General features: G+C 40.8%; 2 protein-coding genes across 2 annotated transcripts; one reads left to right on the top strand and one right to left on the bottom strand.

Annotated features, from left to right (window-relative positions):
- Positions 1-1,131: 1,131 nt before the first annotated feature.
- Positions 1,132-5,471, top strand: tnnc1a (troponin C type 1a (slow)). The gene is made up of 6 exons (XM_040153868.1): positions 1,132-1,242; positions 2,634-2,664; positions 2,912-3,058; positions 3,756-3,870; positions 4,404-4,540; positions 4,752-5,471. Exons 1-6 carry the CDS (start codon positions 1,219-1,221, stop codon positions 4,781-4,783), a joined length of 486 nt encoding a protein of 161 aa, XP_040009802.1. The 5' UTR covers positions 1,132-1,218; the 3' UTR covers positions 4,784-5,471.
- A 9,726-nt stretch (positions 5,472-15,197) lies between these two features.
- On the bottom strand, positions 15,198-19,700 carry LOC120804321 (dual specificity protein phosphatase 7-like). The gene is made up of 3 exons (XM_040153709.1): positions 18,984-19,700; positions 17,826-18,254; positions 15,198-16,835 (listed from the first exon to the last, which is right to left on the bottom strand). Exons 1-3 carry the CDS (start codon positions 19,351-19,353, stop codon positions 16,525-16,527), a joined length of 1,110 nt encoding a protein of 369 aa, XP_040009643.1. The 5' UTR covers positions 19,354-19,700; the 3' UTR covers positions 15,198-16,524.
- Positions 19,701-23,814: the final 4,114 nt, after the last annotated feature.

The raw sequence follows: 23,814 nt of genomic DNA on the forward strand, positions 1-23,814 counted from the left end.
ATTCAACGTCAACATCTTTTTTCCGGAGACACTGTTGTCAGTGCTCATTACTCACCAGGACATTTTCCTCAATAGAAATTAGTTCCAGTGGAAAATGTTTTTAGCGATTTCTGTGGATCATCCGGGGAGATGTCAGATGTTTCTAATGAATTTTTTAGAATTTCATATTCAGTGCTATACGAACAAAACAAGGAAACAAAATCCCATTCACTTCCATTTTATTAGAGTAGAGGCAGAAACCTCAAAACCTTTGGAAGTAAGTAAGAGAATATAATTTTTTTTTTTGTTAATGTGGGTGAATGGATCCTTCAATTTCGCTTCTTTTTCATCTCCTTCTCTACAGATGAAAACGCCTCTGGTTGTCAGCTGCAGAAAAAGTGATTTGCCTTACCTAATAGTCCATTTTCACAGCAGGCATCTAGACACGTTTTAGCAGTAAAGCAGAGGTGGAACTAATAACATTAAGATTGGCTACATTCCAGTTAGGTGTTCTAGGCCCAGGGCCCTGGTGTTTTGCACTGGCATGGCTTACTAGAAGCTTTAAATGGAAAGCGGCATCAATCAATGTTATTGCTTACACCTGTGCTTTTCCTACTATGATAAATCAAAACGTCTGCCATGAAAAGTTTATATTGCACAATCGGTACATCCATGCAGATATCTGTCCATGTAATCAGGTCTTTGACTTCCTGAACATTCCTCACACCTTCTCTCTTTCTCTCCTCCCCTCAGGGTCTGCTGGGTGCAGTCTGCGTCTCTCACATCTTGGCCTCCACCCTGTTACCTCCTCTACCACCCCTGCCCTACAGACACACACTCACACGCACAACCTCCCGAGCCCTCTGCGTCTCTGGACCAGGTCTAGAGGAATGTTGAGTGTCCCTACAGCCCCCTCCCTGGAGATTAGGCTTCACCATCCATGCCCCCCCTCACTTCATTCCAGTCCGAAAGTATGCCCCCTAAGAGCTGCTGCATTTTTATCTGAGCCCGGTGATTGTGACAGATTGGCCAAATGACACACATACAAAGACACACATTCGTGGACACACGTTGGGGCACAAACAGAGGGGAAGCTGGTCCCAGGGAGGGGCCAGACAGCACCAGGCTCTGGCTATAAAACCCTCCCAGGTTGAGGCCAGTGTCCTGCCTTGATCTGGACAGTACCTCCTTCCTCTGTGCCAGGACGCCATCAGGACAGGCAGCAGACGAGCCTCCAACATGAACGACATCTACAAGGCAGCGGTATGTCCTCTCAGAACTCATAAAATTGAAAGTGCGCATATGTTCACCGAAAATCTGTGTGTGAACTAAATCTGGTATGAGAGTGATATTTTGGATCAAAAACCATAATCTCTAACATTTATTATTAGTGACATATAATTAGCGATTTACAATGCAAGACTATATTTGTATTCCGTCCTATTCAAGTGGTTGTTATATGGAATATTCTGGCACCTGTGTATTTATTTATTGTATAAAAAAGTCCCCCATTAGCTGGTTCATCTGACATCTGACATTACTTGAATGGTTGACAAATCCCTGTTGATGCGACTTGCACAACACATCGCCTCTAGCACCAGCTGAAGATAAAAAAGCCTTGACACCATATTTGTCTCTAGATTTTCTCCTACTTCAGCCCTATCGGAGCTGATAGGAGCCACTCATGAGGTCACTGACAGGACAGATCCCTGATCCGCACTCTGCTGCTTCATTCATGTCTTCAAATGGAACAGTCCCACTTCTCATGGCTAATTTTGGCCAGTTGCTGAGACGGTTATGCGTCCGTGGTTCTTTGGTGCCAGAGAAGGGCTTCAGGTTTAGATCAACCCCCTACGGCTGAATTCCAGCATTATCTATGAGCCAGGGAGCTGTGTGGCTGTCTGTCCACCTCCGCCCGGATGGTCAGCTGGCTGTTCTGTCCGCTCATATCCCAAGTGAGCAGTGCAGCTGAGACAGTAAAAACCCACAGGAATGCACATTACATGTGTTTGCTAAGAGAGATTTTTTCATATATCATCACCAGAGGAGTATGTGTGTATGAGTGTGTCTGCATGTGTGTGTGTTTAATTTATAGTAAATGACAGACAATAACTCTTACATAAGCACCTGTCTCCCTCTCTCATTCGTGGTAGCTTTTCCAGGATTACTGTTCCATTGTTGGGCCAGATCCACAGCTATGCTAATTTAAAGTGATGTGTATTGTGTCCTTTATCTGTGGTTCCTGATCCTCCTGTCTGTTTATTTTTAACCCCCCACCCCCCTTACAGGCTCTCACATGTGATGTATAGGTTCTGTGTTTTGTCAGGGATGGCCCAGTCTGTGGGACCAAAAATGTTCCCTTTGTTGACTGAAAAGTTATCAAAACAGATAAGAGATAATCTAGTCCAGAGGCTGGTTTCACACTTTATAATCTGGGATATCTTAACCCAATTCCAAAACAACAACACTAATTCAGTAGATACTTTGTACATTGACTTTTTGGGCTTCAGTAAATGTAACTTAATCCATAGTGTCTCAGATGAAAATAAACAAATGTGACCAGACATTTATTCAGAATGTACAGAAAATGCACATTTCCTACTGATGTAATGCATGCAACAGTGTTAACTCTGTAAACTTTTTGTCTTTTACAGGTTGAGCAGCTGACAGATGAACAGAAAAATGGTGCGCACATTGTTCAGTTCATATCAACCATCTCTTAGCGTGCACGCATGTGACTCTTTACTTTAAGTATGCCTTTAAGACAGGCCATCAACTTAGAAAATATGCTTTGTTTAAATGTCAATTAATTATATTCGACTGTACATCATGCATGATGTTGCGAGGAAAAGTGAGGGTCAACCCCTGCGCAGGTCCATACCATGTGCTGTAATACAGGATTGTTTTCCGGTCTGCTGCTATGGTGTTGCAGAGTTCAAGGCCGCCTTTGACATCTTCGTACAAGATGCAGAGGATGGCTGCATCAGCACCAAGGAGCTAGGAAAGGTGATGAGGATGCTGGGCCAGAACCCCACACCAGAGGAGCTGCAGGAGATGATTGACGAGGTGGATGAAGATGGTAAATCAAAACAATACTGCGCTACAGTACAAGAAATGAAATGATTGGTTGATTGTTGTCGACCTCTTCGTCCCCACAGGCCAGCTTTCAGGTCCATCATTGCACAATCATCCTGTGTAGACAAGTGTAGTTCAAACCCTCTGAACTTAATGTCAAATGATAGTTAAGTTTCGTAGATATAACATGATGTGTCAAACTGAATTAAAGGGAAATGCATATCTGATGATGCACAAGTCACCTTGAATTTTCCATGTGATGTAATGATGAAACATGATAATGATGAAAAAACACGATGATGAAGAAACTAGCATCTTGGATTTGTTTGATAACGCTTCAGTATATATGTCATGTCATTAAATAATGGGGATTTTTTTCCGACCAACTAAATTAAGCCATATAAGGAGACATTTAAAGGCTCAGTCTGTATTTTTTGGACATATAAATTACAGGTATATTTGTTATTAAAATAATGATCAGAGATGATTTAGATTTAGGTGCTGCCTTGTGGCTTTGTATTAAAAGACTTTTCCAGTCATTGCAGTCTCCAGTACTGTGCCTAGAATTCAGTTCATATTGATACATTATGGTGACAGATTGGGCCTTTAGGGAGAGCGGTGGGGTTCTGGGGGTTAAATAATTTAAAATCCTTTCCAGTGTTGAGTGAAGAGATGTAAAGAAGTACCTTGTATGTTTGCAGGGAGTGGCACGGTGGACTTTGACGAGTTCCTGGTCATGATGGTGAGGTGCATGAAGGACGACAGCAAAGGGAAATCAGAGGAAGAACTGGCAGAGCTTTTCCGCATGTTCGACAAGTGAGTTTCATGTTTAAACGCTGTTCCTGGTTTTTCCCATTGAATAATAAGAATGAATGCCCTGAAAGCAGTTCACTGACACAATCTTATATCAAAAAAGAAACTGTAAACTCAATGACGGTCTGACAAAATATCTACAACAGGAGAATGCTAGTATCTGAAAATCCCCACAGTCAAATTGCTCCTCATAGAGTCGTTCTAGCAAAGTATGTTCCCCACGTGCAATTATGTGCACTGACAAAATGCCAAGCAGCTCTGCAGAGTACTGCATGTAGTTTGCTCCATAATCCTTTCTGACAGCACAAAATATTTCAAACACCCACTCCATGTAAGCCAGACACCTCATCTGAGCATCAAAGAATAAACTTGCCATACTTTTTTTTTCTCACACTGATGGTTCCCAAACACTTAAATTCAGGATATGATCAGTCACTTTTCACACACAAACACACAACCTCCCCCACTGCCATCCGTGAAGCTTAATTCAGGTCTGGTATGTGCAAATAGTATATTTTACTCCTTTGATTGTGCAGGAACGCAGATGGTTACATTGACCTGGAGGAGCTGAAAATGATGCTGGAATCTACAGGAGAGGCAATTACTGAGGATGACATCGAGGAGCTGATGAAAGACGGGGACAAGAATAATGATGGCAAAATTGACTATGATGGTGAGTTTCAACTGATAAAAGAGACATGTTGAAATGGTTGTGTACAGCAAATACTCTAACACTCCTTTTCTGTAATCTATCATTCATCGTTCACTCCTCAAAAATGCACACCAAATGTGACCTTTGCTTGATAAAGGCATCTTGCAGTTTCATCGCAGATTGTTTTGGGCTCAGCCGCTATTTGCTAACCGTGTCTTCCTTAATTTTACAGAGTTCTTGGAGTTCATGAAAGGAGTGGAGTAATCCTGAACAAGAGAAGATCCAGAGTGTTATTTTTTGCATTTCTCTGTGACTCTATGGTCGTCTGTGGAAAACTGGAAGCTGCCTTTGGATGCTATTGAGAGCTCCTTAGAACGACTTTGCAAGATTTAGTCAAATACTGTATCTGAGTTTCTGTATTTTTCTACAGATTTTTCTTGCATTGTTGTAAATACAGATTTGAACCACTTTCGGTGCCCATGTAAACTGAATTTGTGTAAATGTATCTAAATTACTTATATTTTCTAGGGAGGAAACACAGTATACCAGTTTGGCCGCTTGAAATATCAACTTTGTGTTTGCTTCCGGCTAAATCTTATCTCTGAAGTGCCACAGCCAGTTTACGAATCTTCTAACTGATAGGGTTATATTGTTTAGCTGTGCAGAAAATGTATTTGTGCACAAAGCAGAACATATCCATGAGTCAACATTGTTTTACACCAGGCTCTGGTAGACTAATCCTACTTTTTGAACAATGTACTGGATCCAGTTTGTATACTGTACATTTTATGATGTGCACATTGTATACAATTCTGTATGTTTAAGATGCCCTCAGGACTTATTATTCCCCCCTCATGTCCCTGAAATGTCTACAGTGTCTGCATATTTCTACGTGAAAAGTCTGCTTGCAATGTGCGCTCATGTAATAAACAAGATGCATTTGTCAAAGCAATCATGTTTGTCAGTTTTTCATTTTGATGGAATATTGTAATTTCAATGTTCTCATATTCACTTCAAGAAAAGAGTTGCCTGATGTATCCTGCTGACATGTTATTCTGTCCTTGGGTCAGCGCATATGTTTTTTTTTTACTAGGTTTTCTATCATTATTTTTGGAAACACTGCGCAAAACAGAGTCACACCAGTGTATCGGAAAGTTTCGTGCTTCATAACTGTGAGATTAAATCAGCATCTGTTACTGAGAAGCAAACACTTATTTTACTATCTCATTCCAGGTTTGCCTTGCTGGTCTCCAAAATGTTTACAGGCTGATCACATGCTTGCCTCTCTGCCCGGCCTGGCTGTTCACACAACAAATAAACAAGCAAAGGAGGCCTGGAATATTACTGTTGTTATATATAAAAGCAGTAATACATTTGTGTTAAACTGAGCCGGCAAACCTAAATTTTGATTTTTCTGTGTGATTTGTTTTCTATGGTGGTTCTTGTCTGCGGCATGTAAACTATTCACATAGTTGCCATATAAGTATCTAGTTACAAAGTCTATTGGGACAGGAGCTATTTATGTCTAATCGTGTTAGTGCCCATGTTAGGGGATCTGGATTGACCGACACCAGTTGACAATCAGATGCCTTTGACCATATAAAGAATGCAGTTCAACTACAAGGGAAAAAACAGTTCTATTGTTAATACAGGTTTAATTGTGACATACACGTTAGTACAATGACATTTTTGGATGATGAGAGTGGAAATATTTATTTCTTCTTAATTTAATTTTAGAATAAACACATGCTTTTTTTTTCTTCTGTTAGTGATTTTAGATTCTAGTGACACATTCAGAGGAATTCCTTAGCAAAACAGTACAAAAACATATCCATAACACCCCAATTTTTTCAGTTAGTTGTGTAAAATATCATTCCTGGCTGAACAGGCTGCAGTTTTAGTAGCAGAGGAGTTATGCAATTTAGCACTGTCGCCACTTGATGTCAGTAGGAAAACACAATCTTATCTTTCTGTTTTGGTCAGTTACAGGAACCAGAGGATGAGGAGATTTCATGGCACAGCTACACTCTCTCCAAAGACGGATGACACCTGACTTGCCAGTCTATTAAAACACATAGATCCAATCAGGATGTAAAGGGGTTGATGATTTACAGTATGTTTATGTTCCAAGTGGTTAAATCATTGTTTGACAATGACCATAGAAAAAAAATCAAATCCCATTCTGATTTACAGACTAGATGATGGGATGAGAGTTAATTTACATCTGCTTCTAAAATGAATATATAACATTTTTCAGAAATCACCCATCATTTTTAAATCATGAAACTGATCTTTCCTATAGTTTCCTTATGGGAAATGGGATTGACTGTATTTTATTTGAGCAGGTGACGTCAGTGGCCTGACTGATGACAACGTCCAAAGGCCTCCCCACCTCCCTCCGTCTCTCCCCATTTCCCCGAGGGTCCTGTTAGCTCCATTCAGCCTCCATGGTCTGTGTTACTTATGGGATTTTAAACCCCAATCAGCAGTGAAGCACAGCTGCTCTGCCAGACCAATCTCAACTGTCCAACATATATATCACTCTACATCAGCTGCACTATCTACAGCTATCTCCAGTCCAGCTGTACTGACCAAAAATACTGCATCAAGACCGAGTGATAATCTGAAATGAAAAGATGTCACGTTAAAATATGATGTGTGGGTTTTTTTATCGAACAGATTAGACAAATTCTTCATACACTCTGAACTACCATGTGCGGCGTGGAACAGGAGGAGTAGTGCTCTCCCTGCCATCAATGGGAGGCTGGGCAGCAGCAGAGCAGTGTGTGAATGAATCTGGGGTGTGGCATACTAGCAGCACGTTGGGTGGAGAAGTGACGCAGTTACGTAACATAGGCCTGATGACTCATGCCTGCTGTTATTAACACACATTGCGGTTATGAACCACCTTTGGTGATGTGGAGTTCACGTACAACATAAGCCAACATAAGAAGAAGTCGTGCGGAACAGTCATATCCCTGTAACACTGACCTTTGAAAGTGATTGAGATAGTTGGGATTTGCATAGGTAATAGTAAGCCATCAGTATTATGTAACTGACTTCATTCAGTTTTATTCTACCAGTGTCTGTGCGTTCATGTGCATGAGTGTGTGTATGTGTGTGAATGTATCTGTGTGTGTTTATGTGTGTGTGTGTGTGGGTGTTTGCAGGGTAAAACGGGGTATTTCATTGGCTATAAGTGAATCAGGCGGAAATAGTGCTGTATATAGTGCGCACACACACACACACACACACACACACAGAGACAATACATTCCTACCTTACCACCAGTGTACTGTCGGACTTCAACGACCAAATGTGGACAACTATTTTTAGTCATATTGATAAAATGAATAAAATATATCATTTTTTAATTTAATGCCTTATTTCATAATATGAATGCAAAACTGCTTTTGTAATTTCATTTTATAAATTGTCGAGAGGGTACTTGCAGCCCTGGCTGATGTCTAACTATAAGTGAGGGGATGTCCACAGCCTGCAGTGGAAATGTCTGTGGTGAACACAGACTGGGACATCAATACATACAAAGACTTTCCTACTGTCTTTCAAAAATGGATCATTTAACTATGTTGTTTTTGACATTTAAACATCTTGCTTTGACAAATGTTGTAGGTATTAATGTAGTAGGCTACTATAGTAGTGACGGTAGTAGTACTAGTATTTTATTATAGTTGCGAAAATCTACAAACATTTTTAAAATCTTTGTCGTAAATTCACGTTTCACCTCAGCTGCTTGTGGTTTTTCCATCCCATAACCCACTGCTCATCCAGGTACTGCAAACAGGCAGGATTTGAAGCAGACGCCGCACCAGTGGTGCCTTACAGCCTCAAACAAACATACCATGCTATTTGCACTGGGAGCCTCCTTCTGAACGCTTTTCAGTTTTTACTTTTGGGTGTTTGACTTCAAAATTCACTGAGCTTCATAAGGATCAAACCCCCATCCTCAGGTCTTCTAAGCAGTCCTCTAACACCCTGAATTATTTTATCAGAGAGACTTGAGCTCCAGTTCTTAGAGTCCTTAAGTCTTTCATATGGGTGTCGAACTTCAAAATTCACCAAGGATTGAATCTACAACCTAAAAACTTTAGAACAATGTTATAGCACCCTGAGCCATTTGGTCAGACACATCTGAGATGTATTTCTTAAAGTTTTTGAGTCTTTGAGTGTTGGACTTCAAAATTGAGCGTAAGAAGGATCGAACCCACAACCTCAAAACTTCCAAGCACTTCTCTAACACCGTGAGCTAGTTGTAAAAAGATACTGGACAAATATTTTTTGGAGCCATTGAGTGTTTACTTTAGGCGTTGGGCTTCAAAATTAAAAAAAAAAAAAGTTGGTGGTCCTCTAATACTCTTGAGTTATTTAACCAGACACACTTTTCCTTCATTTCTTGGAGCATTTGACTCTTTACATTGGACACTGGACTTCAAAATTTAGTGAGCATCACAATGATTGAGCCCTTGACCTCAAAACATCTCAATAGACCTTTGACTCCTTGAGCCGGTTGGTCAGGACCATTTGAGCAGTGTTTGTTAGACCTTTTGTGTCCATCTTTTGGAAGTTGGACATCAAAATTAAGGAAAATACATGGATCCACAACCTCAAAATTTCAAAACAGTCCTCAAACACCCTGAGTCATTTGGTCAGACTCATATGAGCTGTGTTGCTCAGAGCTTTTGAGTCTTCATTTTGGGCGCTGGACCTCAAAATTTACTGAGTCTCTTCAAAACTGAACCTCAGAACTTCCAAGCAGTCCTCTAACGAGCTGAGCTATTTAGTTATGGGCTGTTTCACTCTTTTCTTACAGCCTTGACTCTTTCCTTTGAGTGCTGTCCAAAGGAAAAGTTCGGACCACCTTTGGCAGGTCATTGTGGCCAAGTGGAAAGGCACTGGAATAACAATAGTAGAATTAGGGGTTATGTGATGGCAAATCATGTGATGGAAAACCAGGAGAGGCTAACATTTTGCTGGAACATGGAGGAAAAGTGTGTGTATTAACAGGTATATTTTGTATATATACACAAAGAATAATTTTACTATGACTGTGCCTGCATTGGCCCTGTGCTGTTTGTCTGAAATTCCACTGCTAATAAATAGAGTTTAAGACAGAATTATTGCATGATAACGTCCCCTGTTGGCTCACCAGTCCACTGTTGGTGAGTGTGTAACGACTGGGAGGTCCACTGTTGAATAGGTATGCAAGTACACAAACACACGCACGCACGCACGCACACACACACACACACACACACACACACACACACACACACACACACACATTATAACCTTTAGATTCACAGGAGTCATGATCCACGATGAAATTGTCCCAAAACTGTGTTACTAAGCTACGTCAACAGTGTGATGTTTTCATGACCTTTTCCTAGCTCAGTGTGATTTATAGATGCATGAAATCCCTGGAAGAGCGAGGAATACCCCGTTCAGGGTTTGGAAGGCATTAACTGCTCATACCATCTTTTTGCCGCCCACACATGCAGATCTTGTTTGAAGCCTGCAGGCTTTTGGGTTTAGAGGATTCCTGTTTTTCTTGCTTCTCTACATCACATGATCTTGGAAGTTGTCCAGTGCCAAATATTACAGCCAAATCTCTAGAAATTACTCATTCACCATTCACAATGGCATGAATATATGCTCCCAAAATCTCTAGAAAAATTGTCAGCTTTTACTCTTTTTGTGATAATGTTTTTTTATGTTTGATGTTTTGTTCTATAAATACTCTACTTCTTAAAGGGATGATTTTATGCTTCTACCTCACCCAAAACAAAAGAGAACAATGGATTCATTAGGAATGATCATATTCTGAATAAATACAGAAATTTAGATGATTTTGGAGAGGTTGGTAGGTTGTTTTTGTTGCCATAAATACACAATGAGCAAATTTGAACAGACAGAATATTGTATCATGATGCTCCATCCCACTTCTGGTGCTGAGAACACTGAAGTACTGTTTCTGCACTGCCCGGCCATAATGGCCCATAGAACAGCAAGACTACAAGCGACAGAATTCACAAATTCCACAATAACTATTCATTGATTCAAATGAATAACAGCAATTGTTTTGTTTTAATGTACCACTGGAGGGTTTATCTATTTTTACCACTTTGTATACTACTGTGAATAAAATGGTGGAAGAAATAGGCAATTCAGATCATTTACTTAAAAACATTAGTAACACTACTATGTACCCTCGTGCTAAAGATGCTCCATTACAAAAAAAGTTATTTCTGCATTCAAAATGTAATAAATAAATAATAGTAAAAGTACTGTCAAAAATGTATTTGCCTTTGAAATGTAGTGAAATAGAGGTAGCACAAAATGGAAGGGTAAACTCTCCTCAAAATTGCAGTTAAACCTGCAATAATTTATTTTTTGGTCACAATTCTCTGTGGGTTCATCAGTCCGAGTGACCATTTTCACATTACATACAGTCATTTGATCATTTGTTATTATGAAAATATTGATTATAGCTGCATTAAGTACAGTACTTTAGTGAATGTATTTAGTTATGTTCCACTACAGTATAAGTCCGTACTTTTAGCTGAAGAAATAAGATAAATCTTTAGTTTTAGACATTTTTCTTACAGGCCTATTGAGTGTTAATTGAGTTGTTTAGGTCTTAGACACTTGGAGATTCCTTTCCTCTGTGCTATGACATCATTATTTTGGTCACTGATGTTGTAGAAGCACATCCCGAGGCTCAGGCATGCTCTTTGGCTCACTCAGCAGTTCTGTAATGTAAGCAACACATGGCCTTGTGTGAATGGCATACCAGACAGCAAGACAGTTCCCAGCATGGCCTCCTCTAGGGTTCCCAAGCAAGAACACATGATAGACAGATGACCTTTACTTTCTGTTGGGTCTAGCAGGACACGAGTAATGTTCCCTTTCATTCACTTCGCCACAGATTAAGCTGCAAACAAATATCACTTTGTTCTGCTGCTTGGTGAGCGCGGGCTACTGTACATCATCGGATGGTGAAATTGGCCAGAAAATGAGAGACTTCTGGTATTAACAGATGGCTGCCTCGCTCTGCCACTAGTATTCCATGTGGCTCTGCTATACACATGACCCAGTATACTCTTTGCCAAAACTCACACGTTTCTTCCTCCTCAGAGAACATACATGTCTCAGAAAAGATTTATGTTTCGCAAGAGTTAGTTAGAAAGGTCGTGAGGGCTGTTTTGAAAAGATACTATATCAGTAGTAGGTTCCTGGAGAGATAAGATACTTCCTGTGAGATTCCCGAAAGTCTGGCATGTATTAATGGATGTAGTAACATCTGACTCTTCACTGCTGACCGTGTAGCAAATAAGATTACTAAAGCATATGTTTTGAAGTATTTTGTTATAAGCAGTTGTGGCTATGTTGTTAAATTTTACAATATGGTGACAAACCGCACAAACCACCTTGTTCAGGTTGTAAATGTGTCCTTCTTCTCTAGGTCTATGTAAGGTGGTCTAACTTTTGATCTAAGCTCATTCCATCAGAAATATGGGGAAGTAGGAAGAATTGCAAATGCTTTCAGTGTGATTCAAGGATTCTGAGACTCAAATGGCAATCCCCAACAAGAGTAGATGAAATCACTGGCATGATAATACATACCATCCCAATACAGTTGAACATAGCTCCATGAAGCCATGTCCAAAGGGTTTTCCCCTTTTTCAATGCGACCATTAACAGATACTGGCTTAGAAGAATTTAAAATTTTCCTGTTCATCATCATTGCTGGAAACAGGCACAGAATGTGTTCCTGTCGTCCAGCTCCGTCTGAATGCTGAAAATATGAAAAGGAGTGGCCTTTCTCGACAATAGAGACGGCATGGCTCAGAGCGTGGCACAGCATCCATGATGTCACCCCCTCCTCAGTGGCATGATGTCACCGACAGCATTCGGCCAAACGCCGAGATTAGGATTATTCTCCTCGGCACTGAACATCTGCTGTGCACAAGCAGAGTGAGTCCACTGAGAGTAAAAATCCCCGCGCTAAAGATGGCAGTTATTTAGATGAGATTGACTTGACAGCAGGGTGGTCAAACATTTATCTGTAATAGGATAACAGTGACCCTTTCAGAAATGTCAGATCCACTAGAACTATTATATTATGGAAATACAAAACACCAATTCATTCTACTGAGACAATGTGGTGAATTTGTCCTCGTCTAATAATGATTGAGTCCCTATATTCAGCAAGGGTGCGCTGAATAAATGAACTCTTCCAGTTATAGTGCATCAGAAGCAGAAGCAGAAGCAGCTGTGAAATAATTGTCAGTCATGCAGTATGCTAAGTATGTTCTTATAACCACAGCAGGTGTGAACCAGCTCTGACTGGCGTCTGCTCGGTCTTTACAACACACACACACACACACACACACACACACACACACACACACACACACACACACACACACAGACACACAATAGGCATACATGCAAACAGACACATGCCCCCACCCCAAGCTAAAATCCTGTCAGTCCCATGCACATCTGCTTCCCCAGCAACTACTGCTGAGTAAGCACAGCATTAAACCTCTGCTTCCCTTCATGAGTGATCATAACAGGACAGAAATACTCCATTTATCTATCACACAAAGCATACTGTTTCAGCAAAAAAAAAAAAAACCCTTCTGGATCACACACACACATGTACGTATCCTTCTTTCTATATATGGAAGTTCAATTTTTTTCTCATCAAAGGTTTTACTTTAAAAGTTCTCCGTCACAGTTCACAATAAACTGTAATTTCTATTTACATGAGCAGGCAAGAGTTTCCGACTGAATTTCTGGAGTAACTTAGTAACGGGAAAATGGGAGCTGTCAAGACCCCACACTTTGCCTTTCAAGTTGGCAGCAGCACACAAAATGATTTATAATTAGAGAATCCAAAAGACTGTGCTTAACTCTCAGGTGAGACACTCAGCATAGAATAGCTGGTGCCAAAAAGTACTGAGGCGCAGCTGCAAGGGAATCCCACACATGAACAGTCACGTTATATATCTGAAGATGAGTGTTTGAAGACTCTGCTATGCAACAACAATAAAAATTGACATTTGAAGCTGCGTAAATGTATATTCATTAATTATTACTCTTGTACAGTACTCTTTATATCCTGTAGATGTACAGTGCCAGTTACAGATAAGACCTATCTGGTTAATGGTCTTCACTTCCCTCATCCCCAGGCACTGTACTCCCGTTGCCACCCATTACCTCTGCCTGATCGTGGGTGTCTTTTCAGACCTAATCATAGGTTTACCCTGTAGGTATGTGGCTAGCCAGGTTCAGTCATGCTGGATAGCCCATCACTCAACAGCTTTTATTACCACAACTGCGAGGTGTTTCTGGGCATGTCTCTTCATGTGCTGCTGTGAAAGTTGAAGATTTTAGCTCTTGCCCGCCACAGTATTCTCAGTCGTCTCAGCCCAGAAGGTGGAAGTAAAACGGTTTTAGTGCAGTATTGGAGTCAGTAAATCCCACCGGGTGACAGATATTGGACCATGAACAGCAGCACAGATCCACTACAGAACATTTTCCCCACCTATTTTCTTCCTGACTTGGAAAGCTTGGCTTCAGTTCATGAGATAATTTCTTCAGGGAAGGGAATTCACTGCATCATCATTCTGTCATCTGGCGGAGAACATATAAATAAATCTCACAGACAAAGTAGAAACAATACCGAACCAATCGAGCATCCAGGGAGATGGAATGAAACACGAGGCTCAGAAAGCACATAGAGAGAGAACACATATTTCTTCCAGCAACTTAAACAAATTTGGAAATGTGTAGTCTAATTGGTAGTCTCATCACTGGTTGAGAAAGCAAAGCAAGCATAACTGATTTCTGCCACAAGCTATAACAAACATACCTACCTATTCTGATTCACCTTGTGGCCACCTGGAACTAGTTTTGCATGGAATTGTATAACATACTCTTCATTGCTTTTTAAGATTCACTGTTTGGTTTCTGGAGACTTAGACATTAGCTTTAAATTAATATTAGTTTTAGTGTAGATACTTACATCTTAAGGCTTCTCGCGAGAATTGTAAAAGTCCAGTAGATGAATTATGTGAATTTCGCTCTGTAAATCATGAGCAAGGATTTGTCAATATTTCATTTCCTCTTTTTAGAACAACACAATACATTTATAGCTTTGCAGGATATTGCACTTTTGCTGATAAATGTTGAAGTCATAATAAACAACAAAAAAGATGATTAACTAATACACTTCAAATGGTTATTGCGCTATACTGTTATTAAATTTTATCACTCCCCAAGTTGCAGTGCACAGCTGTCAGAAATGTATCTGTGCTAGAGTACATGCTGTGTCATCTTCCTCTTCCTTTAAGCACTGTCTGAATGACTGATAGTGGGTGTGGCCGCACTGTGGTATTGACAGATCTGGCCCTGTCACTCGTCGCTGTGTCAAAAAGCCTGTGGGAGACAGGAAGCCAAGCATCAGAGTGGACAGAAAACAGACATCTGACCACACCTAAGGCCTTGGGACTGGACAGCATGGAGAAACTACCCACAACTCTCTGACTTCTCAGAGCACTCTTTGGTCCTGACTTAACCACATCCACTTTTGTTTTGTTTTATGCAAGTGGGCTGTCAACTTTCAGTGAAGCATTACAAACAAAAGATATTCAAGTAAAAATATACAATATATTTGTTGTATAAACTTGTACAGAATGTCTTGGACATTTAGTTTTACATATAATATACATAAGGGTCAAAATAGGATCACTTTTGCATTCTTCATGATTTTGAGAAAATGTCCCTATAACAACCACATTTTATGTACATCTTTACAAACATACAAAACACAACAGCCCTTGGATGCACTTTAAGAGGCCATGACAAGCTACAGATGCCTTGTATAAAAATCCCTGAAAATGTCTCTCTGTGAGGTAAGAACACATTAGTCAAACTAATTTCCTTTCATTCCCTCTCATACATTAAACTCACTCATTTGTTCTGAGACGAGACTGGCAATAGAGAACAGCTAATTACGCATCGTGTTTCCCTTAACATTACTGTGCCACAGAAGGAGTAGCTGCAGGCTGAAGACTGTCAGAATAAAAAATAAGGTGGACATCCATTCCTTTATACACTGATTACTTACACATTTGTTCCTTTCAAACGTGGCAAAAACCACTCCTATACGCTATACCTAGACATCTAGTTCAATTTCATGCTAAGGTATGGTAGGCCCTTGGTAGAACATAATCACATGCAAATAATGCAGTTTTAAGCAATGGAATGAACAGGAGGGTTTCTGAAGAGTAATACTGTATGCTTGACTTTGATATTTCACAACAAGTGGCCACTTATTTAACATCCTGGTGTTTTCCAGATATTAGTTAAGGTATTCTGACTAAAAGCACAGGGAAAAACTGCTTTCAATGGTCACTCCATTCTGCTGCAAGAGAACTACAAACGGTCATCAGAAGGAAAACTGGACGAAAATTCAAGGCCGGATCATTGTAGTAGCTTATTTTCCTCCACTAGAGTACCATCAAAACATCTCAGATTGGTCCACAGAAAACATTCTGATTGGCAAAAGACTCCTCTAGACCATCAAGGCAATAATCATGAATAATACAAAGAAATACATTAACATCCACTTTACAGCTGGTGAATAACAAGTAACAGTCACACAACAGTCCTAGATTTAATAGAAAGTTTATGAAATCTCCTGCTATTATGGCTGTACATGACCATTTATTAATGCCATGTATGTTGGATAGCAAAATTCATCCTTGTGTTAGATATTAAGGCATTGAGACTTGATCAAACCGAGCATTTTCTCTGCATGTGAGCGTTATTCCTGCCACAAATCAATGTAGTTCCTTTTGGTGCAGAAATAGTGCAACTGACTTCCTGCCTGTTTCAACTAGTTAGGCATCTGACAGGCTCAGAAAACATCAGAGACACCACAGGAAACAACGAAAAAGCTGTCCAATTGATCTTCATGTCGACTCCAGCGTGTCCAGCTGGAAGACGTTGTGATTGGTTGGTGTGGTGAAGAAGAGCTGTTCCTCGCTGGTAGAACGGTTATCACAGGGACTGTGCAGCCCCAGCGTCCTCTCAAAGTCCAGGAGCTGACCCATGAAGTTGAAGTTTGGGGAAATGTTGGACTTCTTCCTCTTGACAAAGTCATAAGCGTCGTTGAGAGAAAGGTTGAGTCTCTGCATCAGGTAGGCAACAGTGACTGTCACTGAGCGACTGATGCCGGCCAAGCAGTGGACCAGGATGCCGCACTGCTTCGATCGAGCCTCATCTGGAGAGGAGAGGAGAACTACCGTCAGCAGAAAGTTAACATACCCTTGCAGTTTTCAGATTGTTCTAAATAATATTTTCATTGATTAATATTTTCCTGTACTAGAATGTTTAAGGGATATTTGAGGTTACCAATGTGATTCTGGCCCTTAGTTGACAGAAGTAACCCTGTCTTTGACACAACGATGGCAGCACAAGTTTCTGCTGTTGACTGAGAGGCTCGCTTCTTGTTATTACATTTTGATCTAGAAAACACTGTACCTAACATCCTGTTAGTTACAGAAATCAGCGAACAACTGTCAACTTAACAACACTACACCTTATTTGTGATTCTGCAGTTGAACACAGCCCAAGAAGAGTGGAAACAGCATTTCCTTCCTCATTCTACCGCTATACCTCTTTGGAAACGTATTCATGATACACAACCTTGCTACCACCAAACAAGCACGTCAAAAGATGTGGTTTCAGGTGCAGTCGTGCTGAGAGACAGCGAATCAAAAGTGAAATATTAACATAATGTTTTGGTGCCATTAAAAAACAAAAACAAATCAGTCAATCAAGATTAATATGTTATTGCTCTGTTCAAAGAGCAATTCCATGATACGGTTGTACAACAGCTGATAAAAGCCTACACAACTGGTAAGGGAGGAAAGGTTTTTTCACATCATGCACAATTTGCTAAGAAAATATTATGAAAACTGTCACAAACACATTCACACTCCAGTTCAGCGAATGATTATTGTCAAGAAATTATGCAAAAGTATTGATTATTACATTATTATTATTAAACGTAATTAGGACACAGTGACTTAATGAATACTTTGGTTTAAGTCTCAAATGTCAAAAGGTTCCCAGCCCACATAGGGCTACTGTACAAGACACTCCTTGAGAAAGCAACTAAACAAGAAACTAAACACATAAACGCACTACGACCAAATTTCTTATCTGAAAAGTGTGAGTGTGACTGTTAGCCAGTTATTGACCTACTCACCTATAAATGATATGGCCTCTGGGAAGAACTGGGACAGGTTCTGACTCCAGTGGTCCGAAATGGGAATCTGTTTGTACCTGAAGTGGCCATCATGCTCAAACATGTTGGGGAGATTGGGTGTGACGTTCAGAATGTACTTGATGTTGTACTGGCCCAGCACGTCTAGGTTAGTGGAGTCTTTGGCGCAGCCCAGGTAAAGGTAGGGAAGGATCTGGACAGGGAAGGCAGGCTGATTGCTGGGGATGGGGCTCTCCTCGGGCTCCGTGGCACTGCTCGGTTCTCGATCGGACTCTCCATCGGAACAATCTGAGCTGATCCGGAGATTTCCAAAACCCAGAACAGAGAGCGGAGGAGAGGAACTGGGACAGGAGCTATCAAGGAGGGTCTCACAGTGCTCTGGGTACTCTGTGTGGAACTTGACAAATCCACCTGGACAAGAGCCAGAACACAACATAAGAAAGTCACGTTTAGACGTTTAAATTATTTTTAAATAAAAAGGTCACCTCGTATCATTTTTTAAATGTTTTTTCATGATTTTAATGAAAAACGACTGTCGAGGATTGAGACAGAGTTGTAAAGAAGTAGCCCGAGTTCCCCCCAAAAAAAGATCATTCATGAAATGCACGCCTGTTCCTGCTAGAGCAAAACATGGCGCAGCCATTTTGGAATTTTAATTGAGTATTGACAACACACAAACTTTCTGAACAAACCGCAAAACCCGCAACACGGGGCGAACGTTGGCGCTGAAGTAACGACGACGTCTGTAACGTTAGAACACGTCAATCTTCGGGACGAACGCGAACAGTCTCGCGGTTCAAATGGAAAAGCCTCGGCATTTTGGAAGTTTAAAAACCCCTTCCCGTTAAAACTTCTGCTCCACTTGGCAACGTCTCCTCCAAAAAGAAATTGTTAGCTTTTCATTCGGTTGGTAAAGATGCTAGGCTTTACTAACACTGCGCCCAAACCGGCTGAATACCCGCAAACTACGAACATTTTAACGTTGGAATTGTAACGTTTGAAGCGGCGTCTGTTAGACCGTCTCTTACGTTAGAAGCTCCATCGCAGACACACCACGGTTGACCAGCGTTATCTGTGTCTTACTTTGAAGCATAGCTAAATCGTATTCCCTTGGGTTCATTCGACAGCGAAACTCTTTACCTTCCAAGTAATACGCTTTGCAGCCGTCTTCCCACAGTTTTTGAAGAAGCAGACCCAAAACCGACGTCGGGGCTCCGCCGTCCTGCCAGCCCAAGGTGCACTCGTCGTAGAGAACGACCGTGTCCGTCTTGCACCGTCTTATGAACTTCTCCTTATCCTCGTGGTTGGGGATGATAGTCCGGATCGGTATGTTGCCCTTTTTGAACCTCCGGAGCATCAGCCCAGGTATGGCCAGGTTTATGGCGGTCTCTATGTGGGAGGACTCATAGAGCTCATGCGAGCGGCAGTCCAGCAGGAGCAGAGAGGTGCCTCCGGACTCTAGCTCGAGTTGCAGCCATTCCACGCTTTTGCTCGGCGTCACATTAGACATATCGGACTCAATATCATACTACGTGCAGGCGCAAACACTCACTACATGGTCCGCCACACGACGACGAACTACATTGCACCCGAAAGAGAGCCGCGTTCGACGTTGTCCCGCCAGTGCCTGGCGCTTCTGCTTGAGCGAAGAGATTTCCCCTTTTTCCCCCTCTTCTCTGGTTCCATCAGTCAGCGAGTCTGACCTGCCCCAGGGCTAATGGAGACCCATTTACACTTTAGTGGACGAGATAACGAGTTTAAATGTGAATGTTTGAGAGCCAATAATCTCTTCATCAACTTCAACTATGCCACATCGTACCAGAGTCCTGAATGCATATTCTCGTTTGGCCATTCCGATGCATGGGAGGGTTTTTTTTTTTTTTCTTTTTTTTTTTTTTTTTTTTTCTTTTAGTTGACAGTAGAGCAACTCAAGAGGGTGGAGTTTATTCCTTCTGATTTAAAGTCATAGCAGAAATATCAAAAACTTTGGTAAATGAGTAGGTCTCCATGGGATAATTTTGTCAATGACAATTTTGTCGGTCACACTGACACCACTCTTCTTACCAAGTGTTTCTGATATAATGGCAGGTTTACACTGACTCTTAAGGGACTGTTATCACTAACAATAATTAAATGTGATTCCTACAATTTAGGTCTGTTGGAGGCCATGTATTTCCTGATGTGTCGCTTCATTATTCCTATGCGGGTACAAGGTGTGTCTTGAGTTAGTAACAGTAACAGTCATCTTGCATACTATTTGCATTGTTGTCACTTGCATGATACTTACTTTTCGGGGGGGGGGGGGAAATTCTTGTGACAGATGAGGTGAGATTGCATTATTGCACATAGTAATGCATTTTTTTCACAATAAAATTCCTTTGACCTAAGTGGATTTTTTTTAAGTGCTAGTGATACCCTTTTGAAACAGAAATCCTAGCTGGCACCGGCTACCATACATAACTATATACCTATATAGTATATACCTTCGTACAACAATACTAGTTGTATTACAACAACTATTAACTCAAGATTACCAATGCAATGCAATATTTACAATAAAATCACACCCTCCATTTAGAACACAAACACTGACAAATGGGCTGAAGCCATTAGTTTTCTTCCTGGAGGAGGAAACTCTACTGTCCTTTCTTCAATCTGCACTCTGAGTTGCTGATGCAGTTTTTTTGCAGAATACCACCGGGAGATTTTATCACGGAAGTGTGTGTTTTATCTTTCATCATGATAATATTCATTATCAGACTGGACACTCCCCTGAAACTGCTCTCTTCCTCAATTTTCATTTTATTTCTGAGGTGAAGTGTGCCACGGAAGTCCCTTTTTCCTTCCCAAGCTATATAACATGGTGCCTGCAATAGGAAAATTACCAAGCATGGTGCTGTGCATTGGTGTCTTTTCTTAGAATGCAGCCACAACATTCCCATGGTTCACTACTGATGTGTATAATAATTCAAGACAATGGTGAATGGGGAGGAATAAGAGAGGGAGAGGCAGTGAGAAAGAGAGAGAGAGAGAGAGACAGAGAGAGAGAGATGCGTGCAGTGGGAATCCAGCCATGCAACTCATCTGTTGGCACACGTGAGTTGGGGAGCCACAGATGTGCAGAGCATCAGGATTAACACAGAATGAGGAATATAGCTAAACCTGCTCACACACTAACATACACATACGAATGCTCTCAACCACAGTCAGATCAGACATACAACGCCATAGCACCATATCATCTATAGCACTATAGCACAACACCATTTCAGTACCTGCATCAAACAGCCAACCACAACATGATGTCAAGGGTTTGAAAACCAACACACACACACACACACACACACACACACACACACACACACACACACACACACACACACACACACGCCCTGTTGCCCCTCATGCCCACATGATTGCAGTTTCAGTTGAACTCTCCTCCAGGAAGTGTAGTGCTGTTGGACCTGCCCTCAGACATTCTGCATGAGGGTCTGAGCAGCCTGCATCTACAAAAGACAGTGATGGATGAGGAAAATAATGTGTGACATTTTTATGGGGTCAAACAACAGACAAAGGAGTCTTTCGTCCCAACAACACCTGTCTAGCTTTTTGTAGACTCACTGAATTTACTGTATATGGTGCAAGACTTGGTTTAGGGGAAAGGATTACCTTGTTTGTCAATCAAATCTAAGAACAACAAGGAGCTTACGTGTAAGACCTTCTGTATAATGAGTATGTCTCAAAATTTAAATTTAAAGTCAAAATCACCTAAATCAACAGAAAATGCCACAAGAGTATTACATTAAAATACAGAACATCAAAGAATGATACTCTGAGCTGGCTGTACTTGCATGATAGTGGTGGTCACCTGACTGCTCCACTTCCACCGACACTATACACGTTACATAATGTGCTCCAAACGTGAGCTCTTGGTAATTCTCTCAGAAGAAAGACAGAAAGGTCTTTGGTTTACAGAGTCCCAGGTTTTGCATGTCATGTGCTGCTTTGAGGGTTTCACGCGTACCCGGCGGGCACACAAACACACTCCTGTCATGTGCAGATGTACGGTGGGAAGTATTCAAAGAGGAGACAGATGGGAGGCAAGCTTCCTCTCCATTGATGTTTCTCTGCATGTGGGAGGAAAGGGATTTTTATTGAGCTAATTTTATCTAAACATGGTGATCACAGGCCACAGGGTAGAAGATGTATAAAGTCAATGAAAGCGTTCTCAATATCTTGTATGAAAAAGGTACATAACCAGGTTGCCACATTAATGGCAGATAAATCTGACAGTTCAGTTGACGTAAAAATGCTCCATAACATCTGATTTTGCATGTGTGCTACACTGACACACGCTGTGAGGCAGATAGAAGTGTATTTGCTACATTTTATTACAACCAAAGTGATCTCTCGTGTTATCTCGCTGGGAAACACAATATCCTGTTCGCTGCTGATACCATCTAGTGGTTCATCACGAGAGCTGCTGCACCGGCTATGACTCATCTGCAAAGGGAGGAGGTGTGTGACGCCACGGCCTCGCAGCTGCAAATAGGGGACCGTGGAAGCCTCCATGTGGTGAAACCAAGAATGCCATCAAATGCATCTCATGAATGAAAACCAGATGACAACAAATCTGCCTTTAAGCTGATTATACATGGACAGCACTACTTGATACATCTCTGTCTTTTTGCTGAAATCAGAAGGCTTTTCGATACGGAAATCAAAACAGTACAATACACCAACCAACCAAAACATTAAAACCGGTTAGTGGTTTTAATGTTGTGGTTTTAATGTTGTGGCTGATTGGTGTATAGTTAACAACATGGTACATTTTTGAAACGGTAAATCTACTTATTGCAGTTCACTATTTATTTTTTTGCGAAATTTTTAAGATTACATGACATGAATCCTACAGCACCGTCGACCTAAGCAACAAGCTGCTCCTTCACCTTGCAACTGACTTTTGCGGGACATATCTACAGAGAGAAGCAGAGATGCAGTGTCACATTCCACAACATGTTATGGCAGATAATCTTTTTTACCAGGAGCACTGCATGCAATGAAATAGTTCGCATATACAAGTATGCGCATCGAATATCCTGGGTGTCATCATAAATGTACAAGATAAAAACTGTATGAGTCCACAAAGTCATCGTTGCACCATATTAGTAATCTGCGATAATGTGCAATTACTGTATAACTGGGTATGAGAGCGTGGGGGAAGTTTCCTACCATCTGTTATCTCAGCCACTTCATACTTGAAGATTATTCTAGCATTAAATGTTCAGATAGGTTATTCAGATTAGACCTCATATTGTGCGACACAGAATATGTACATATGCAGCAAATAAGTAGGAAACTTTCACCCCTGTACGTTCTTTAAGGTGATATATGCAAGTAAATCTGCAGTTATGATAGCTTTCGGTACAGATCATTTCAGGTCAGAGCTTTACTATTCCGTGAGAGAATTTTTTTTTTTTTTTTTTTTTACAGAGAGAATTTTTTTTTTTTTTTTAGCAAGGACTCACAAAAAAACAATAAAAACACAACTTAACAATACATGATTTTTCTCTGCTGATGGTTGCTACAAATACAACAGTTTAACAGCCAATGGGAGTTAGAAAACATTAATTTAACCTTTAGATGCTCTGAAACCTAGTCATGTATGAAAAGCCTTGGTCAAATGTCATAAATGCTTAGCCTTTTGAAATTATTTTTAGCTAACTGCCGACTGGCCAGTTGGTTGACTCATTAATAATGACACACGTGACACATGAATGTGTCACATATGGCTGTATTAATAACCTTTATGACGGAAATTATGTTTAATTTTTGCTCTGTGTATCAAGAAGTGTTGGTTTAATGCTTCAGTGAAAACCACGTTTTCACGTGAGTGAAACGATTTCATTTATAAATCCTAGTCAACGTTTAAAAAGGAGAACAGACGAGTAAATGAACGCTTTACCACACA

The sequence above is a fragment of the Xiphias gladius genome, chromosome 18 (assembly GCF_016859285.1).
Source record: "Xiphias gladius isolate SHS-SW01 ecotype Sanya breed wild chromosome 18, ASM1685928v1, whole genome shotgun sequence".
NCBI classification, from domain to species: Eukaryota; Metazoa; Chordata; class Actinopteri; order Istiophoriformes; family Xiphiidae; genus Xiphias; species Xiphias gladius.

Excerpts from the sequence above, each read along its gene's own strand:
- LOC120804321 (XM_040153709.1), bottom strand. The coding sequence starts at position 19,353 with ATGTCTAATGTGACGCCGAGCAAAAGCGTGGAATGGCTGCAACTCGAG. Across the intron at positions 18,255-18,983 it reads CAAAGCGTATTACTTGGAAG|GTGGATTTGTCAAGTTCCAC; the intron begins GTAAAGAGTTTC and ends GCTCTTGTCCAG. Across the intron at positions 16,836-17,825 it reads AGAGGCCATATCATTTATAG|ATGAGGCTCGATCGAAGCAG; the intron begins GTGAGTAGGTCA and ends TCTCCTCTCCAG.
- tnnc1a (XM_040153868.1), top strand. The coding sequence starts at position 1,219 with ATGAACGACATCTACAAGGCAGCG. Across the intron at positions 1,243-2,633 it reads ACGACATCTACAAGGCAGCG|GTTGAGCAGCTGACAGATGA; the intron begins GTATGTCCTCTC and ends TGTCTTTTACAG. Across the intron at positions 3,871-4,403 it reads CTTTTCCGCATGTTCGACAA|GAACGCAGATGGTTACATTG; the intron begins GTGAGTTTCATG and ends TTGATTGTGCAG.